Source organism: Juglans regia, chromosome 4 (genome assembly GCF_001411555.2).
Source record: "Juglans regia cultivar Chandler chromosome 4, Walnut 2.0, whole genome shotgun sequence".
Classification (NCBI taxonomy): Eukaryota; Viridiplantae; Streptophyta; class Magnoliopsida; order Fagales; family Juglandaceae; genus Juglans; species Juglans regia.
In genome coordinates, this window is record NC_049904.1 from 8,137,787 (window position 1) to 8,155,577 (window position 17,791).

General features: G+C 41.0%; 1 protein-coding gene across 1 annotated transcript; it reads right to left on the reverse strand.

The window, feature by feature from the left end:
* Window positions 1–4,368: 4,368 nt before the first annotated feature.
* LOC109009878 lies at window positions 4,369–4,851 on the reverse strand. Its single transcript, XM_018990525.2, has one exon. The coding sequence runs from the start codon at window positions 4,849–4,851 to the stop codon at window positions 4,369–4,371; it is 483 nt and encodes a 160-aa protein (XP_018846070.2).
* Between the last annotated feature and the right edge of the window lie 12,940 nt (window positions 4,852–17,791).

Sequence of the window (17,791 nt, forward strand, 5' to 3'; positions counted from 1 at the left end):
CATTTGGGGCATAGGGTGCTAGCCGCAAGAGTAACCCGAGCCGAGTACTACTGGCCCCATTCCCTCAAAGATGCAGAAGACTTTGCCAAGAAATTCCCAAAGTGTCAGGAGTACGGGCCGGTGCTGCACAGCCCACCAGTAGAGCGAACATCGATCACGGCCCCGTGGCCTTTTGCCCAATGGGGCTTGGACTTAATTGGCCCATTCCCAGCAGCCAGAGGAGGGGCCAAGTTTGTGGTTGTCGAGGTCGATTACTTCACAAAGTGGGTTGAAACAGAGGCCCTCTCAAGCATCACCTCTTGAACCATCATGAAGTTCCTGTGGAAGTCACTAGTGTGCCTATTCGGCATACCTGAGTGCTTCGTACCGGACAATGGAAGACAGTTCGACTGCACATATTACTGGGAGTGGTGCATAGAGCTCGGAATTAAAGTGAAGTACTCCTCGCTAGGACACCCACAAGCCAACGGCCAAGCCTAAGTGACCAATAAAACCCTCCTTTCCACCCTCAAGAAGAAGCTTGGGACGCACAAGGGAGCGTGGGCCGAAGAGCTCCCGAGCATGTTATGGGCATACCAAATGACTGTCTGAACTCCCACCGGGGAGACACCTTTTGCCCTCACTTATGGGAGCAAAGCAGTAATTCCTATGGAAGTCAGAATGCCCACATTCTACATTCAGCACTATAACCCGATTTAAACACTAGATTTAAACAACAACTTCATACACTAATCACAAGGGCTAAATACTTTATCATGAAATATCATGCTTCCATTCATAATTTCATACAAATATTCATAGCATCACATAGGCCGTAGGTCACATGCCCATTTTCTTCCTCAAAACGTTTTCTAGAACACGCTTTTCCCTTCCTTAGTACGAGACATTCTTGGAACTCACATTTAACTTTTTGTCTTAGCTTGACATGTGTCCATGGGGACTTGAGCTTGCAAAAGTGGCGCCTACACCTCCAAAAACCGAAACCCTATTTCTCTTTCTTGCTTCTTCCACTTTTCACCTCTAGATCCAATGCATCGTTGACAAGTGTCAACCTAGCCTTTTTACAAAAGACCAAAAACTCCTTCCATGCCAAGTGGCGCCTTCTTCTTCTTGATCCATGACCTAAATTGGGCCTTTCCAAAGCAAACACTTTACATGGGCCTATTCCCTTGGGTCAAATCTTTCTACTTTCTTTTGAAAGCTAACAAGCCTTAATCTAAGAGGTCCATATCCCATAAAAGAAAATGAATTAGCCTAAGGGGCTCTTCCATACTTTAACCAAAAATCCAAAGACACACCATCATCCATACAAAATGTAAATACAATTCCTCACGAAAATTCGGGATGTCATAGGGTGCGACTGGGGATGGAGCCTCTGAGTCGTCGTCATCACTTAGCTCCACGACAAAAGGGGGATCCTAGGAACCTCTCTCATGATCAGCTCAGCTCAGCTCAGTGAAGTAAAGGGGGGTGAGGGGGGAAACAGACATTGTGTTGGGAGAGGCGGACCTGGTAACCTCCTCTAGGTTCCTAGTCATGGCAAAAGGGACATGTTCCCATCCTCCTTCTTCCCTTTCTTCTTCTTCGTCTTCTCCTTCTTCTACTCGAAAGAAGAACTGGGAAAGCCCTCCTTCTTGGCTAGCGGGCCCAGAGGTCCTCTGCTCTTCTTCCCTGGGCCCGATCTTCGAGGTCATCTGCGGAGCCTCGCAGGTGGTCTCCTCCCTTAGAGTGTCTTCGAAAGACACGAATGGCTCGAATGCACTGGGCCCATGAGTGGGGTGCGTGAAGGAATTGAAGAAAAGTGCCTGAAGGTCGCATTCGTCTTCCCCTTCCCTGGAAGGGAACAATGGATCGATGAAGGGACCAGCAGGGGTGGGTCGTGGGCCTATGGAAGAAAAGGAAGGCCTAGTGGAGGAGCGCAAACCGCTCGGAAACGATGTTTTACTTCCCCAAGTTGAAGGGATTGGAATCTCTGGGCGCACGAATTCGTACTGCCCCTGTTCACGAGTTTCCTGACCCCAGGGCGCTTCAGCACGGCTCCTAAACTCCCCGGCATGACCCCTAGGAAAGGAGGAGCCTCCAGCCTCACTACCCAGATTCTTCCAGGGCAGATCGTGACACACCTTCGGCTGTTTCCCCTGGTTGCCAGAGGAGCTTGAGGAGTGTGCTTCTGCCCTCAGGGAGAGGGAACCTCACCCAAGAGGTTCCTACCGACCGCGTATGAGCGATCGGGCACAGACAAGTCGTCTCGAATGTTCTCATCAGAGAGGGCCAAGTTGGTTTGCGACTCCTCAGGATGGGCCCTCACCTAAGGCATCATTGTTACTAGGCGGGCCTCATCCCTTCGGTTCGGTGTGGGGCCCAGACTCTGTCAAGAAGGAAGAAACCCCCAGACTACCTGGACAGGATACTCCTTGTGGGTCACCTCCCCCTCGAGGAATTCCCATCCTAATCTTGCCATGAAGAAGTATTTTTGGGACCACTCCTTGATGCTTGAATGGAGCTGCTCGAGCAAAGCGATCTTCCGACTGGGAGTCTGAGCTTGGAAACTACATATGCTTCCTGGTTGATGGCCGATACGATACATCGATAGGAACTCCCGATGTCAAGTCGGGGTACTCCTCGATAGTTCCACTAAGGGCCCTCCAGAAGATGACGTAGCTGGACACCAGGAGTTGCCAAATGTTGGGTTGGAGCTGCGCCAGGGCTAGCCCGAGGTAGTTGAGAACCTCGCGAACGGGGTGATAGAATGGGAGGCAAAGACCATTTGCGAACATCAAGGGGGAAGAGGCCACTCGAGACACCATGTCGTCAGGGTTCACCACATGCTAGCTCCAGAAAGACGGATGATGGGATGTCGTATTTGGCTCGAAACGCCCTGAGGTCCACGCAGATGACTGACGAAACCCAGCGTTTCCCCGCAAAGTAAGGAGCGACGGTATTGGAAGGTGCTTTGGGGGCCATGACAACAAAGGGAAGTGATGGGAAGAAGACAAAGGTGGGGTGCGAGAGAGTGCAGAGAGTAGGGTTAAAATGGAGAAACTTGAAGGTAGAAATGGAGGAAGTGGAAGACAGAATGAGGCTTTATATAGACGAGAGCGCGCGGGAAACGCCTCAAGAAACACTTCGTCTAACAATAATGACACCAGCGAAATGCCTCGCGAGTCCCAAACGGCACAGTCAGCAAGGGTGGGAGCCATCGTGTTAGATGCATGTGAGAGACACAGGCCAAAGGGGTCCCGAGACGTAGGGATTCTAGCAGCCAACATGTCCCATCAGCCGTTGGAGGACGGCAAGGCGACAGGAACCGAGGAGACGCACTTATTAAATGGACCAGTGGCCTCGAGAACTCGAATGATGAGAACTGAATAGTTGGCCTCAGAAACTCGAACGACGGGACCCGAGTGGGTGACCTCGAGAACTCTACTGATGGGCAGCACCATTACTGATAGGTACATTGAATTTCCGCTACACTTCTGTGATATAATGTTGCGGGGTATTGTGAGGGGGGCACCTCTAGAAGGTGGCCTAGGCCCATAGATACCAAGCCATGGAGACCCAAGGTGGGCCGATAGCCCAAACCGAGAGGCTGCGTACCAAGCCCATGATTGCACTGCCCATCCGAGAAGGCCTTGGCACCGAGCTCAGCCTGATCAAGGAAACCACCATAAGGCAATGATCACTTGGGACCTCGGTGGACTGTCGGGCCCTGCCATAGGGTGCATAGAGGATGATTGCCACTGGACGCAGGCAACTGGGTGCATCCAATCAGGGGCACGTCAGGCCAGAGACACACTGCGTTCAATGCATGTTAGGGAACCCAACATGCAACGACGTGCTGCTAGAGGTACCGTACGACAGCTCAACCACGACCTAACACACTGCCACGTTAGGCAGGTAGTAGTAGGTCTAACCTGAGCATGACCTGACACCCCACGATCTCACTCGACAGTTTGAGCCGTGACCTGACACACTGCCAAGGCAGGAGAGTGGTGGCAAGTCTGACCCGAGCAGGGCTTGACACCCCACGATCTCCCTTGGTGGTTAGATCCAAACTAGGTATAAATAACAGCCATCCCTCTCAGAGGAAGACTCTCTGAATCCCTTACTATTTTCCAGTTTACTTAGCTTTCTTCATCACCCAAGAATTCTCCATTGACTTTGGCATCGAAGTACCCCCAGATGTCACCGGAGCCTCTTCTCTCTCTTAGCTGCAGGTCCCGTGAGCTTGGTTGTTGTGGAGCTGCTTGGGCTGTGAAACAAGACATCAACACGAAGTATAGGGGATCTTCTTCTTCCCCACATTCTTTCTTGGGAGTAGGGCAATCCTCTCTTATGATCATTCTGAACTTGAGAAGTCAAATTTCGCTACTCTGCCTCTGCTATGGAAGCAACATTCACTAACTCTAAAAAATTCTCGATCTGTAAGAAAGCAACTTGGTTCCTTATCCTTGGTTGTAATCCGTCTTGAAATTTCCTAACTTGCATGTTTTGCATACTAATCAAATGTGGGGCAATTCTTCCTAACTCCATAAATCGAGCTGCATATTGCTCCACTGTCATATTTCCTTGAGTCAAGTTCGTAAACCCTAATGCTTTCTGATATTTAGCTGTTTCTAGGAAGAAACGGCTGTCGAATTCATTCTTAAAACGCTCCCAAGTGAGAGTGGTGATATCTCCCAATTCTTGCGCCAAAAGTTTCATTTTCACATCCGACCATATGCCAGCCTCTCCTTGGAGTAAATGTCCGGCATACTGGACCTTCTGATTCTCTGTGCAACCATTGATATCAAAAGTTCTATCTAAGTCGATAAGCCACTTATTGGCTCTTAAAACTCCTTCCGTACCCATAAAGTTTGGATAACGATATACCAAAAATCTCTCAAACGGGCATCCTCAATTCTCGCCTATAGGTGACTCTTGTCTCACATTCTGCCCTTGCTCCATTTGATATCTCACTACCGCAATCATTTGCCATTCCTGGCCTCCCGATCTCGCTACCTAGGAGAAACATCATCGCGTTTTCTGCATACTATTGGGTCATTTCCTCCTAAAATGCGCAAAACCAATGCATCATCAGCTTCTCCTAAAAGCAAAGATTTACTCCTTCTTCAGTTCACAATTGAGTTCAACCGCATACTTATCCTCCGAACGTGCCTCCTTAAGGATTCAAACCTATAGCTATAAAGTTCAAGGCTATAACTATTAGATTTCAACCCTAGCATCAGGTACCATGTATTCCTAGGACAACTTGTGGTTTACCTAGAGACGTAATCGCACTGATACCACCGCTTTTGTGATGCCCTCAGCCCCCACTTGGGATTTGACGAAGACAGAAGCGTTGGGACATATAACACAAGTTTACATATCCCTCGTACATGAAAATTAAGATGTAATACACCTAATGATAACTAGTAGTATGCAGTATATCACAACAGAAAGTCTACTTAGGTCAATAAATAACACAGATATCATGGTACCCAAGCACATAAATCCCAAAGCAGAAATTTCATACGAGTCATCAAAAGACTTAATTGTTCCAAAAGAGACTCCCAAAACGTGGGACCATTACATCAAATGTCTTGTAGTGAGGCCGATCCTACTTGGCCTTGTCCTGATTCATAATCCTCCTTAATTCATCAAAAAGCTGCAATACCTCAATGATGAATTGATAAGCAATTTCCAACCTTTCTAAAAGCGACGACTCCTAACAGACCTCGCATCTATCCAGAGGCTCCTTAGGCATCTAGGGAGCTAGTCCCTTGCATTTTCCCATTACTATCCTATTGGGTTCTTGTCACAACTTCTACCATTCCGAGTAAGGGAATGGTAGTGGAAAATTACAACAGTAAGATTTTGAGAAATTTTAGTAAGTAAATAAATAACATGTAACAGATATCGTAAGTATATCTAAGCAAACTTGAAATGAATGTATGGACATGAGACTTTACTTATGCATTTGACTTTTTCGAAAATACCGTGTACATCATGGCTTTCATAACTCTTTTCTTTCATAAAACATAGTTTCGTCATTTTCATACTTGTTCATTTAACATACTTGTGAGCTCTGGTTCTTGTTCACATATTATAGCATAACTTTGAGTTCAAGGCCTTTCATTGACTTTTAACTTATACATGGATACCTCACCACTCCCTTATGCACCGTGTGTTTCTTGCTAGTTACCGCATCAACCATTAGCCACATTGACCAAGGTGACTACGTGTAACAGTCTGCTAGAAATTCATTGGTGGAATTCCTATTGACTTTAGGAACCTTGTGAAAACTCCATGAGTGTTTACGAATCGATCAATCACGCAGGTTTTAGTCTGTCAACATAGTTAGTGTTATCACTCGCTATGGTGCTAGAAATATGAGTTTAATTATTTGAGATAATTAGAAGTGTCAGAATGCATTATGTTCTACGCCTTTTGACTCAGTTGATTATTTAGGATATTATGGTGCAATAGCTAATTTTCATAATTCTGGATAAAACGCCTGTTTGAAATTGTGAATTTATTTTTAGGTGCACTTTGGGGTTGAATTTCAGTAAATGGTTTTCACTATAGGTTAATATAAATATTTAGAATTTTTCAGTACTAAGTTTATTATGTATTTTTTTTGGAATGAATAATAGCCTCGATAAGCGCACCCAATGCAGTGTTTTCAATATCACAGTGTGGAACGTCTAAATTAGGTTAGCGAAATTTTATTTGGACACCTGAAAAGATCTTAGCCACACATAGTGAATGGTATTATACACTTGACACAAAGAGAAACCATTAGATGGATTTGTGAAGGAAGTCAAGGTGTAAGATCATGCCACCTAAGCAAAGTTTTGTTCATCTGATCAATCAAATTGGGCCAGACCAAAGAAGGTTTCAATCCTAGAGAAACCCTAAATGGTTGGAATCCAATTGAAATCCCAAAAGCTTGGTTGAAACCGAAATCCTAAACAGTTTCCCCAAACCCTAAAGTTGGCCTCCAAATCATTTTTAATCTAACTTCTAGCATTGTGTTTAATCACTTGATTAAATCACTTCTACATGCTATTAATTAATCAAATCATTGTTATGATATCATTATCCAACCTTTTAAACCTTGGAAATTTGATTGGGTCAAGAAAAATTAGTTTTGGGCTTGCATCTCAAACCCTAACCAAAACCCCATTTAAATTCCAAATTGAAGCCCACTTGGTTGGGGCCCACCAAGGCCCACGAAATTGGCTACCTTGGCAAAGTTTCTTGAAGAAGTTTCCTCTCCCACATGGTAGACTATCCACTACCATTGGCTGCACCGCATAGCGCCTTGATGTGAAAAAGAAATCTACTCCATCAACCTCCATCTCTCACAGCTGCTACAGGCAGTCTTTGCTCCTCTCTATTTTCCACTTTATGTCATATAGCCAACTCCAATCAAAAGTCATTCAAGCCCACAACATCTCCCTCTAGGAGTCTAAAGTCGTGCAAGATACACTTCTCTCCATAGGATTTCGGTTTTAAAGATATGATTTTCTATGCAAGAGGATTTCGGTTTAGCCTAAGATTTGATGTTTTTGTATTAGGTACATGTTTTGTTGAATTTTAGCCATGTGATTTTAAGTTTGATAGTTGGATCTTCTTTAGGACACATTTTTAAACCATAAAATGTTCTAGTTTGAAGATCACATGTCTTTAAGTCATGGATCAAGAGATTGATCAAAGTTAGTTGAAAGAAAAGTTTCTGTTTTTGGACTAAGTTTAAAACCAAAAAACTTCAAGTGTTGTTTTGTGATCTTGGTGACTTTTGTTTGATGATTTAAATCATAGTTGATTTTAGGATGATGTTATGAATATGTTAGAAGTAAGTTTTGACTTTTTGGAATTCTTGGAAATTTTTCATTAGGGTCAAAACCTGTGATTTAAGGGTTTACTTTTTGTTAAAAAGTTTGGGTCTTTTTACAAAAAGTTTGGTGTTGATGATTAGCTTTTCTTAATAGATATTTTTAGTGTATTTTTAAACTTAGGATAGGAAGATCTTGCTACAAAATTTTGGTTTAATCATAGGTTTTGAAGATGGAAGAAATTGCAACCAAAATCAAGAGAAATGACCTATGAATGTTTCGGCCATTGTGAGGAATGTAAATTTTGATAATTTGTGGAGTTAGGATGTGAAATCCTTAAGTTAGGGATAAAATGATCATTTTCTCACATGTAGAGGGTAAAATAGTAATTTTACTTCAAGTTGTCTCTTTTCACATTTCTAATTGTTAGTAATTAAATTTCTAACTTTTAGAATACCCACTTACAGTTCCTCGTGTTTTGCACTTTATTCTCTTAGAACACGACGATCGAGATAAGTTAGCTCTTAACTTATTATCAGTTTACTGTGTATGTGCGATGGGTAAGAGAACTACAATTTATGCTCATATGTTGTTATATATGCCATGTCGTCACATGCTTATCTATTACATGAACTATTCTGTCATGAAATATTTATCTGTTACATAATATATTCTGTCTCATATTAGTATCTGTTGCAAGTATGTCACATTACGTATGCTATCTGTTATATGTATGTCATGTCACGTAATATTCACTGTCACATGTTATGCATTGTTACGAAATATTGTCTGTTATATGTTATGCCATGTTACGAGATATTGTCTGTTACATGTATACTATGTTATCAAATGTTGTCTGTTACATAGTACGTCATGTATATCCTCTTACATTCGTATCACGTCATGTTATGAAATGTCATGTATGCCAGTTAAGTTATTCATGTCAATCATGACCCTAAGTGCTAGGATGGAGTAATATCCTAGTGGAACTCCTTTGTTCACACTGGAGTGTCTAAATTAGTGTAAAATTTCCTGGGTTGATGAAGTACAGTCAACAGATTGCGAATGGGGCCTAACTAGCTGGTCACTAGAGCGCGCCAGACACTAACGCCGATGGAGCCACACATTATGTTATGTGTGTCCACAGCATGTGTGGCACAAATAATTCATGGGGTAACAACAACTCTGGAGCATACACTACGTGAGACACATCAATTATGACACGTAGAATATGTGGGGCCTTAACAATTGTGGAGTACATATTAATGCACTCACAGCTGGTATAGACACCTGTGTTGTGATGCTGTAATCGGTAGGGACATAAGGCTCAAGGGAACCCGTGTAGCACCTGTATGGTCACTTTATTAATTAAGTCTATTGAATAAGATTCTAAGTTCATGTATTTCACGTTCAAGTCATGTTTCATGTTATATTAGCTTCAAGTTTACGTTCATGTCAAGTTTCAAGTTCATGTCAATCATGGTAACCCCATGAGATAAGAATACGCAATTATGGTAACCCCATGAGATAAGATTACTCAATCATGGTGACCCTATGAGACAAGAATATGTTTCAAGTTCGTGTTTGTGTTATGTTATGTTTGTGTTCATATTATGTTCAAGTTCAAGTTCATGTTCATGTTCATATTATGTCATATTCACTTTCACGTATGTTTCAAGTTCACGTTAATGTTATGTTGTGCTCAGGTTCATGTTATGTTCAAGTTCATGTTCAAATTATGTATGTTCACGTTCATGCTATGTTGCTAATCCATGTTATGTTTTAAGTTCACGTACATGCCATGTCACGTCAAGCTAAGTCTCATTTTTAGTTCAAGTTATGTCATTTATGCCATGTTATAAGTCAAGTTATGCTATGCTTACTTATGACTTTGATTATGCATTCATGCTTTTACTGTCATGCATGCATCATTAACCTATGTAGAAATTTCTTATTAACTTGCTGAGATCTGTAATCAAATCTCACATTGGTAGTCCCAACTACCATTCCCCCCGAATGGTAGACGATGTGTCAGAATCAAAGCAGGGAGCAGACATTGGTAGACTGGAGGAGGTTGACTAGACGCCATAGACGTAACACGGAGCTTACAGCCTCCATAGTTAGGTCTTTGGATAGTATTCCAACATCATTAGTCGAGTTACTCGAGTTACTCAACGAATTAGCCCAATAGTGTATTTTGGTAATGTAATTATAGAGCCAGATCTTTGTTATTTTGTGATTACAATCTTCTGAGACCCATGATGTAATCGTGGATGTTTTAAGTATGCGTGGTTTATGTTTAAACTATTTGGGATATTATAAGTTTGGTGCATAGTATTGGTCAAAAAAAAATTATCAAAAATTATTCACTGCGAATATTGCATAATGCTATATGCATGTAAGGAACATTGCATCTTATATATCATGAACGGGGGCAGGTAACCTTGTATTGCATGTCCCGACGTTTCGGATGTCCGTCCAATCCCAAGTGGAATTTGGGGGCATCCCACTACGTCTTACTTTTAATCATTCACAGTACGACAGTTCACTTTTCGCCAGCACTGTAGGGCAACCACTAGTTTTAGGTTCAACTCCGCTCTGGTATCCTCTTCTTTTAGGATCCATTCGAGATTCGGAGACTGTACTTCATCGACCCAGGGGTTACCACTCCATGTTAAACACTCTTAAGTGGACAGGAGAGTTCTACTAGGATATTTGTTCGTCCTAACCTTTGGGGTAGTGACAAAACTTTTAAAAGAATCCTTTTCTTTTTGAAATATTTACACAATCCCAATGGATGTGACATGAACTATGAAACTTAGAATTTCCATGGGACATATGCAATGCCGAAGCTTAATCATGACCATATAACCAACAAACATGCATATCCATGTACAATTTTACAGATTGAAAATATTAGAACATGTGACCATGTTTTTCTTCAAAAATTCAGAGGCATTTGAATAACAAACAAGAAACAAACATTCAAACTTTACATGTAGTGGCCAAAACATATAAACCCTAGCATGCTCGAAATCTGTTTTAAAAAAAACATTAGAACTTCAATCACATAATGCTAATACTTCTTCCATGGTCATGGTCAAGACCTAACAATCTTGAAATATATATTACACCAACTTTTCATGAACTTAGAATCTTCTAATGCGTTTAAGAAAATTTTATCAATGAACATATATGCGTAGCCAAAATATCCTAGTGAACATACTTATAGAAAGACAAGTATTTTATGGGCTGAATCCTATAAAAGATTCGGCCATATAGCAATTATCCATGAACATGTTAAGAATCATGCAATCCAAACCCTAAAGGTGGCTTTTCATTCCATTTTCATGATATGAACTAACAAAAATAAACCATTTTAATCATATATTGGATAATCATGCAAGGAAACGATTATATCACATGGGAAAAGTATCATTATTTCAAGTACCAACATGCAACCAAACAACAAACGAGTTCACATGACATATACATAAAATGTCCAAATACAAGTTAGAAATTTACTTACAAAATTCCAACGTCCAATAAAATAAGCAAGCTGAAAAATGTAGTAATAAGGTCATAAGAATCCATTCTTTCTAAACCCTAAACTTTGCATTAGTGAGAGTTGTGCTCAACACATTTCCAATGTTTGGACCTCCCTTCCTCAAGTCTTGCATAAAACGAAATCCTAGTTTCTAAAAACACTAAAGGCTTGGCCTTCTTTCCTCAAAGTATCATGCTTACGAGCTTAAAGCAATGAAGTTGGATCTAAACCCCTTTAGAAGAAAACAAAAACCCTAATATGGCTGAGTGTGTGCATTGGTATGCTCATGTGAGAAACTTCACAAGAACCAAAACTATATTCTTCTTGGTCATGGGTGCTTGTGTGAGCATGTGTTCATTGTGAACATAGTTAAGTCCTAAACTTGCTTCCTTTGGCCGTGTGTGTAGTGTAAGGAAAAACAGTGTTCTTGCTTCTCTTCTTGCGTAACTCCCTTCCTAGAAAGTATCCTATAGCTTTTCTTGCACATAAATGGTGTTTGAAGGAGTGTGTAGTGTGGATGGTGTTTGAATAGAGAGAAATTGATGGAAAGTAGCGAGAATATTGTGGTCGAAAGCTTCAAGAGAAATTCACCAAGTGACTAAACTTTTGTTTAGGGTTTTCGGCTCCTCTCCCTTATATAGGTTTAAGAGGCTTCTTGAACAAGCTAAACTTTCTTGCATGGATGCCAAGTGGCGCATCACCCCTGAGCCTCTTTCACTTTCTCATCATTAGATTGTGTTGGGAACACAAGGGAGGTTTTTGGACAAGTGGCGCCTTCCTCTCAAAACCGAAATCCTCCATCCCCTAAATGCCCTTAATCTTGTGTCTAGGTTCAATGAACGTCATGGCAAAATGGTCTTTTATCTAGCTAGGTTCTTCCTCAATCTCCTACAAGGGTGCATTTGTGCCAAGTGGCATGTGAAGTGTGTGTGAGTGTAGATGGCTGCCGAAACACTACAACTCCCAAGGTGTTCTTTCATCTTCCCAAAGTCTTGGAGAAATATGATTGGGCAATGTGGGTGACATGCACCCTTCCCATGTGTTGTCCATCTCATGAGTTTCCCACCAAGATTTCTTCTAGAAACCCTAGGTGTGTGGCTCTCCATCTCCTATGTAGATTTTGCCCCTTCCCAAGACAAGACATCCTTTCCTTCCCTTTTGCATACATGACACATGGCAAAAATCAAATCACTTTTCTCTATGGTTGCTGTGCATGCCCTTTAGGTTTTCCCCCAAGTCCCAACTTTCCATAGCCTTATCATTTCCCTTATAGAAACCTCCCTAAGTGTCACAATACTTCTTCTTACAAGCAAGCCTTCTTGCGTGCATGACACATGGCAAGAAGGTGGGTGATCCTCTATGGTAGGCGTGCAAGACCAAACCTAGACTCTCCCACCTCTCTTCCCTCAATTCAGTTCAGATTCATCAAGTCCTAGTTGAAGGCTCCATTGGATGACATGTGGCGTCTAAGGAATTGGGTTGAGTTTGTGCCCTAATTCTATTGGGCTTCAAAACCCTAATTCCCTTATAGATGCCGAATTACTCATGGGCTTGGGCCCTTGTCAAGGCCTTAGATGCCTAGTACCAAACCAAATTTCAAACTGGGTTACTCCATCTCTCTTGGCCCAAATTAACAATATATAATAAAATGCATAAAAAGCTTAGCAAAAATCTTAGTTGTCACGGGTAGGCTTACTCTTTGTTTAGTTGGTCAACTATGCCAACTAAATGTTTCATGTGCTAGTTGAATGTGCTAGACGTGATGGGCTTTTATGTTGCCTTAAATTATCTTTATTTCGTTAGATCAAGTAAGTTTTTTTAGTGGGCTAGGAGTTTGTTCCTTAGGGCTTGGTCTTACAATATTTGACTTGCTGTTCATTGCTTTTGATTTATGTTTATTTGCTTTTGCTACTAGAATTGGCCCACAACCTTTATTGCTTGTTTCTTTTAGGGATGCCTCATAGTATATGTACTACTGGGGGAATATTGTAACGACATCATGAATGTAATAGAAATTTCCTATTTCTTTTCATATCTTCTTCTTCCCTACAGAGGTGCTCCCTTAGAAGTAATCATTTTCTGGTTATTTTATCATACAACTTGGACGTGTTACAAACTTGGTATCAGAGAAACACTAGTGTCTGTATTAGCAGAATACATACAATGGCTAAGGGCACTAGATTGAATAAGCTACAAGGTAGGCTAAATGCCTTAAACAAATTTGCAAATTCTCAATATCAAAACTTGGAAACTGAATTGTTGGCTCTCAAAAGACAAACATGTTCCATTGTACAACAGTTAAGGTGGATCCTCTTCAAATGTCCAAATGAGAGACGAATATATCAACCAAAGACACATGGGTGAAGTTCAGGCAAGACCAGTACGCATGGAATTTCCTGTCTTCCATGGTGAAGATCCTGCTGATTGGATTTACAAGGTACACTCGTTTTTCGCTTTTCATAATACTTTCCCCCATCTTGGCATAATAGCAACATCATTTCACTTGGAGGGTATAGCCCTTATATGGTTCCAAGACCTAAAGGAATCTAGAAAGTTTATTGACTAGGATTCCTTTATCAATGCATTGTTGGTTTGGACCGAATGCCTATGATGACCCTGTGGAGCCCCTCTCTAGATTGTGGAAAAATGGTACTTTGGTGGATTATAAGACTAGGTTTAAAACCCTGTCTAGTAGATTGAGGGGACTCTCTAACACCTATAAATTAAGTTGTTTCCTCACGGGATGAAATAAAGCTACCTATTAGGATGTTCAATCCACCTAACTCAACCCTATAGCCTAGCAAAAAACCAAAAGGAAAATGTGAACATGTCCCAAGAAAACAATAGATGTAGTATTACCTACTCCCATGACCCGAGAATACTTAATAACCCCAACCTATCGCTAGGAGAGAGAAGTTAGAGTGTGCCTAAAGCTAACCTAGCGATAAAAAATTAATCAACACCAAATGATGGAAATGAGGGATAAGAGACTTTGTTATTACTATGATACTATATGGAACCATGGCCATAAATGTCAAAGTCCTAATCTCTATTTGCTAGAAGAAGTGTTGATGGAAAGGGAAGGAGATCTCAATCAAGAAGAAATTCTAGCCGAGAAGGGAGAGGAGGACAGGAGCAAAGACTTGAATCTCAACCAAGGAAACCCTGAAATATCCAAAGATGCCTTAACAGGTTCGCATTACCCAAAAACCATGAGGGTAATGGGAAAGATTAGAGTTCAATGGGTTACCATCCTTGTGGATATAGTGTCAACTCATAATATCTTGAACCCAACGACAGTTGATAAGGTCCAATTACTCTTAGGTTACACTGAGAAGGTTAAAGTGAGGGAGGTTACTAGTGGAGAAATGATTCCTAGTGAGAGGAAGTGCAATGGGGTTAGGGTTAAAATTCAAGGAATTAGATTTAGAGTTGAAGTACATGTATTGGTATAGGCGGGCTGTGATATGGAACTCGGCATCCAGTGGCTTCGAGAATTGGGGGTCTGTTTTATGGGATTTCGAGAAACTCAGTATGAGGTTTTGTTATAATGGTAAAGCAGTGGAAATGCAATGGTTGGCAGCGTTTCAAATGTTTGAAGATGGTTCCATCAACAAATTCAAGAAGCTGGAAGAAATAGTAGTAGTTTTGTAAGTTTTAAAATGAGAGATAGGTAATAGTGAGACTTCAATAGTAGTTCAGAATCTACTAAGGCAATTTATAGATGTGTTTTGTGAGCCAAAAGGACTACCCCCTTGAACCCATGACCATGATATTAACTAGATTCCTGACACTAAACCCATATTTATCAAACCCTATAGATACTCTATTTCAAGAAACATGAGATAGAGAAAATAATCTAGGAGCTGTTAACCTCAGGGGTTATACAACCTAGCCAAAGACCATATTCTTCCCCAGTGTTGTTGGTTATGAAGGCTGATAGAACATGGAGACTATGTGTAGACTACAGGGGACTTAACAATGTCACAATTAAGGAAAAATACTCTATACCTGTGGTGGAGGAGATGGTGGATGAGTTACATGGGACTAATGTACAAAAATTGTTTGCCAAATAGTCCACTAATGTACACAAGACTACATTTAGAGTCCATGAAGGGCATTATGAATTCATAGTTATGTTTTGGGCTAACAAACACACTATCCACTTTCCAAGGCTTTATGAATGACGTATTCTGCCCCTACTTATGGAAATTTATACTTATTTTTTTTAATGATATTATGGTGTACAGTAAAATTGAGTTGGAGTATGTGAAACACCTACAAGTAGCCCTGGAAACGCTAAGGCACCAATAATTGTATGCCAAACAGTCCAAGTGTCACTTTGGGTGCAGTGCAATTGCTTATCTAGGCCACTTAATTTCTTCTAGAGGGATTTGAGATTACCCAAAAAAGTTGCAAGCTATGAAGGAATGGCCATTGCCTAACTCCCTAAAGGCATTGAGGGGATTATTGGGTTTAACTGAGCATTACCGTTGATTTATCAAGGTCTATGAGGAAATTGCATCCCCTTTGAAAAGGATGATCAAGAAAGATAGTTTTCATTAGAGTGAAGAGGCTCAAGTTGCTTTTTATTGGCTGAAGGAAGCTGTCACTTACTGCACTAGTATTGGCGCTGCCAAATTCTTCTATGCCATTCACTATTGAGTGTGATGCTTTAGGGACTGCTGTAGGAGCATTGCTGATGCAACAAGATAGGTCTATAGCCTTTTATAGCCAAGCCCTAAAGGGAAGATTCTTGATGATGTCCACTTATGGAAAAGAACTTTTTGCTCTTATTTCGATTGTACTCAAGTGGAGACCATATCTTTTGGGACAAACCTTTGTTGTCAAAACTTGATAGATTAAAAGGTAGGAACTCTTATGCAGTGAAAATTGATTACTATGCTAATGGAGGTATGACTTCCTAGTGGAGTATAAAAAATGGGCTAAAAATAAGGTTGTTGATGCTCTATCAAGAAAGCGGCAGGAAGGAGAGGGCACATTGATGTTATTCACCTTCCCAACTAAAGATTGGATAGATGATTTAAAGGCAGCATATTCAACTAATCCATAGATGCAAGCCCTCATCACTCTCTACCAAGAGGATAAATTAAGTCCAAATTTTTCTATGAGAGAAGGGCTACAAAAAATAGATGATAAATTTTCCATCATGAAGAGTCCAAAAATAGGTTGTGGGAGTTGGCACACAATAGTCCCTAGGGAGGGCACTCAGGATATGAAAAATCTATACATAGAGTAAAGAGGAACTTCTATTGTCCGAGGGTTAGGGCAGCTAATACTCACCCAAGTGGTTTAATACTCACCCAAGTGGTTTACTAATACCCATTCCTATACCTTCTCAATCTTGGACTCACATAACTATGGACTTTGGGGAAGGACTTCCTAACTCACATTTGTTTAATAGTCTTTGGGTGGTGGTCGATATGCTCAGTAAATACAGCTATTCTACCCCCCTTAAATAGCCTTATACAACCAAGAATGTGGCTAAGCTTTTTCTTAAAAGCATCTTTAAGCTACATGGACCACCCATTTCCATCGTATCTGACCGAGACAACACCTTTACTAGCCACTTTTGAAAAGAACTATTTGCACTACAGGGGGTTCAAGTGTCCCTATGAATAAGTAAACAAAACCCTACAGGGGGTTCAAACATCCTACCACCCTCAAACAGATAGACAAATTGAATAAGTAAACAAAACCCGAGAGAACTACCCCCCTCCCAGACTTCTTGACTATATACCTAGCACCACCTGCATGGAGGTTGTGGAAGACATTCTTCATTCTCACGCAGGATATCTCAATTGTATCTGTCCACAATTACAGATCACGTGACACCCCAATCGGCTTAGCAGAGATTTAGGCGTCGAGGACATGCAACTGGTTACACTTAACCCAAGCCCGCGTTTATAATAGTTAATATTCAATACATCCTAATATGCAACTAGCAGTATGTAATAATCGCAGCTGAAATAAAAGGTTAAGGTGAAAAATATGCCTAAATAACTAAAACATCTCAATTTCATTAGATAATCATCATGTTCAAAATACTAAAGTAGCGTAGACTTATATGCAAAGTTATATTATTCTTTTCATGCAATCTAAAGCATAAAGAACTTAGGCTATGAACATCAAAATTAAGTCCAACTTCCTCTCCAGATCCGGCTCCTCCTCAATCATGTGAATCCAGTGCTTCATCAATATTGTCTTGGAAACAAAGTTTGACATGCTAGGTAAGATCAAAAGGAAGAAAACTTACAAATTTCATGGTCTTCCAAGCTCTCTAGACTGTCTTACACAAGAACACTCAAGAACTCACCAAAACTCACTCGGTTTGCACGCTTTTGATCTCTATAAGGGGGAAATGCTCTCAAGGCTCAAGAAAATGCTTGGAGATATGGTGTGG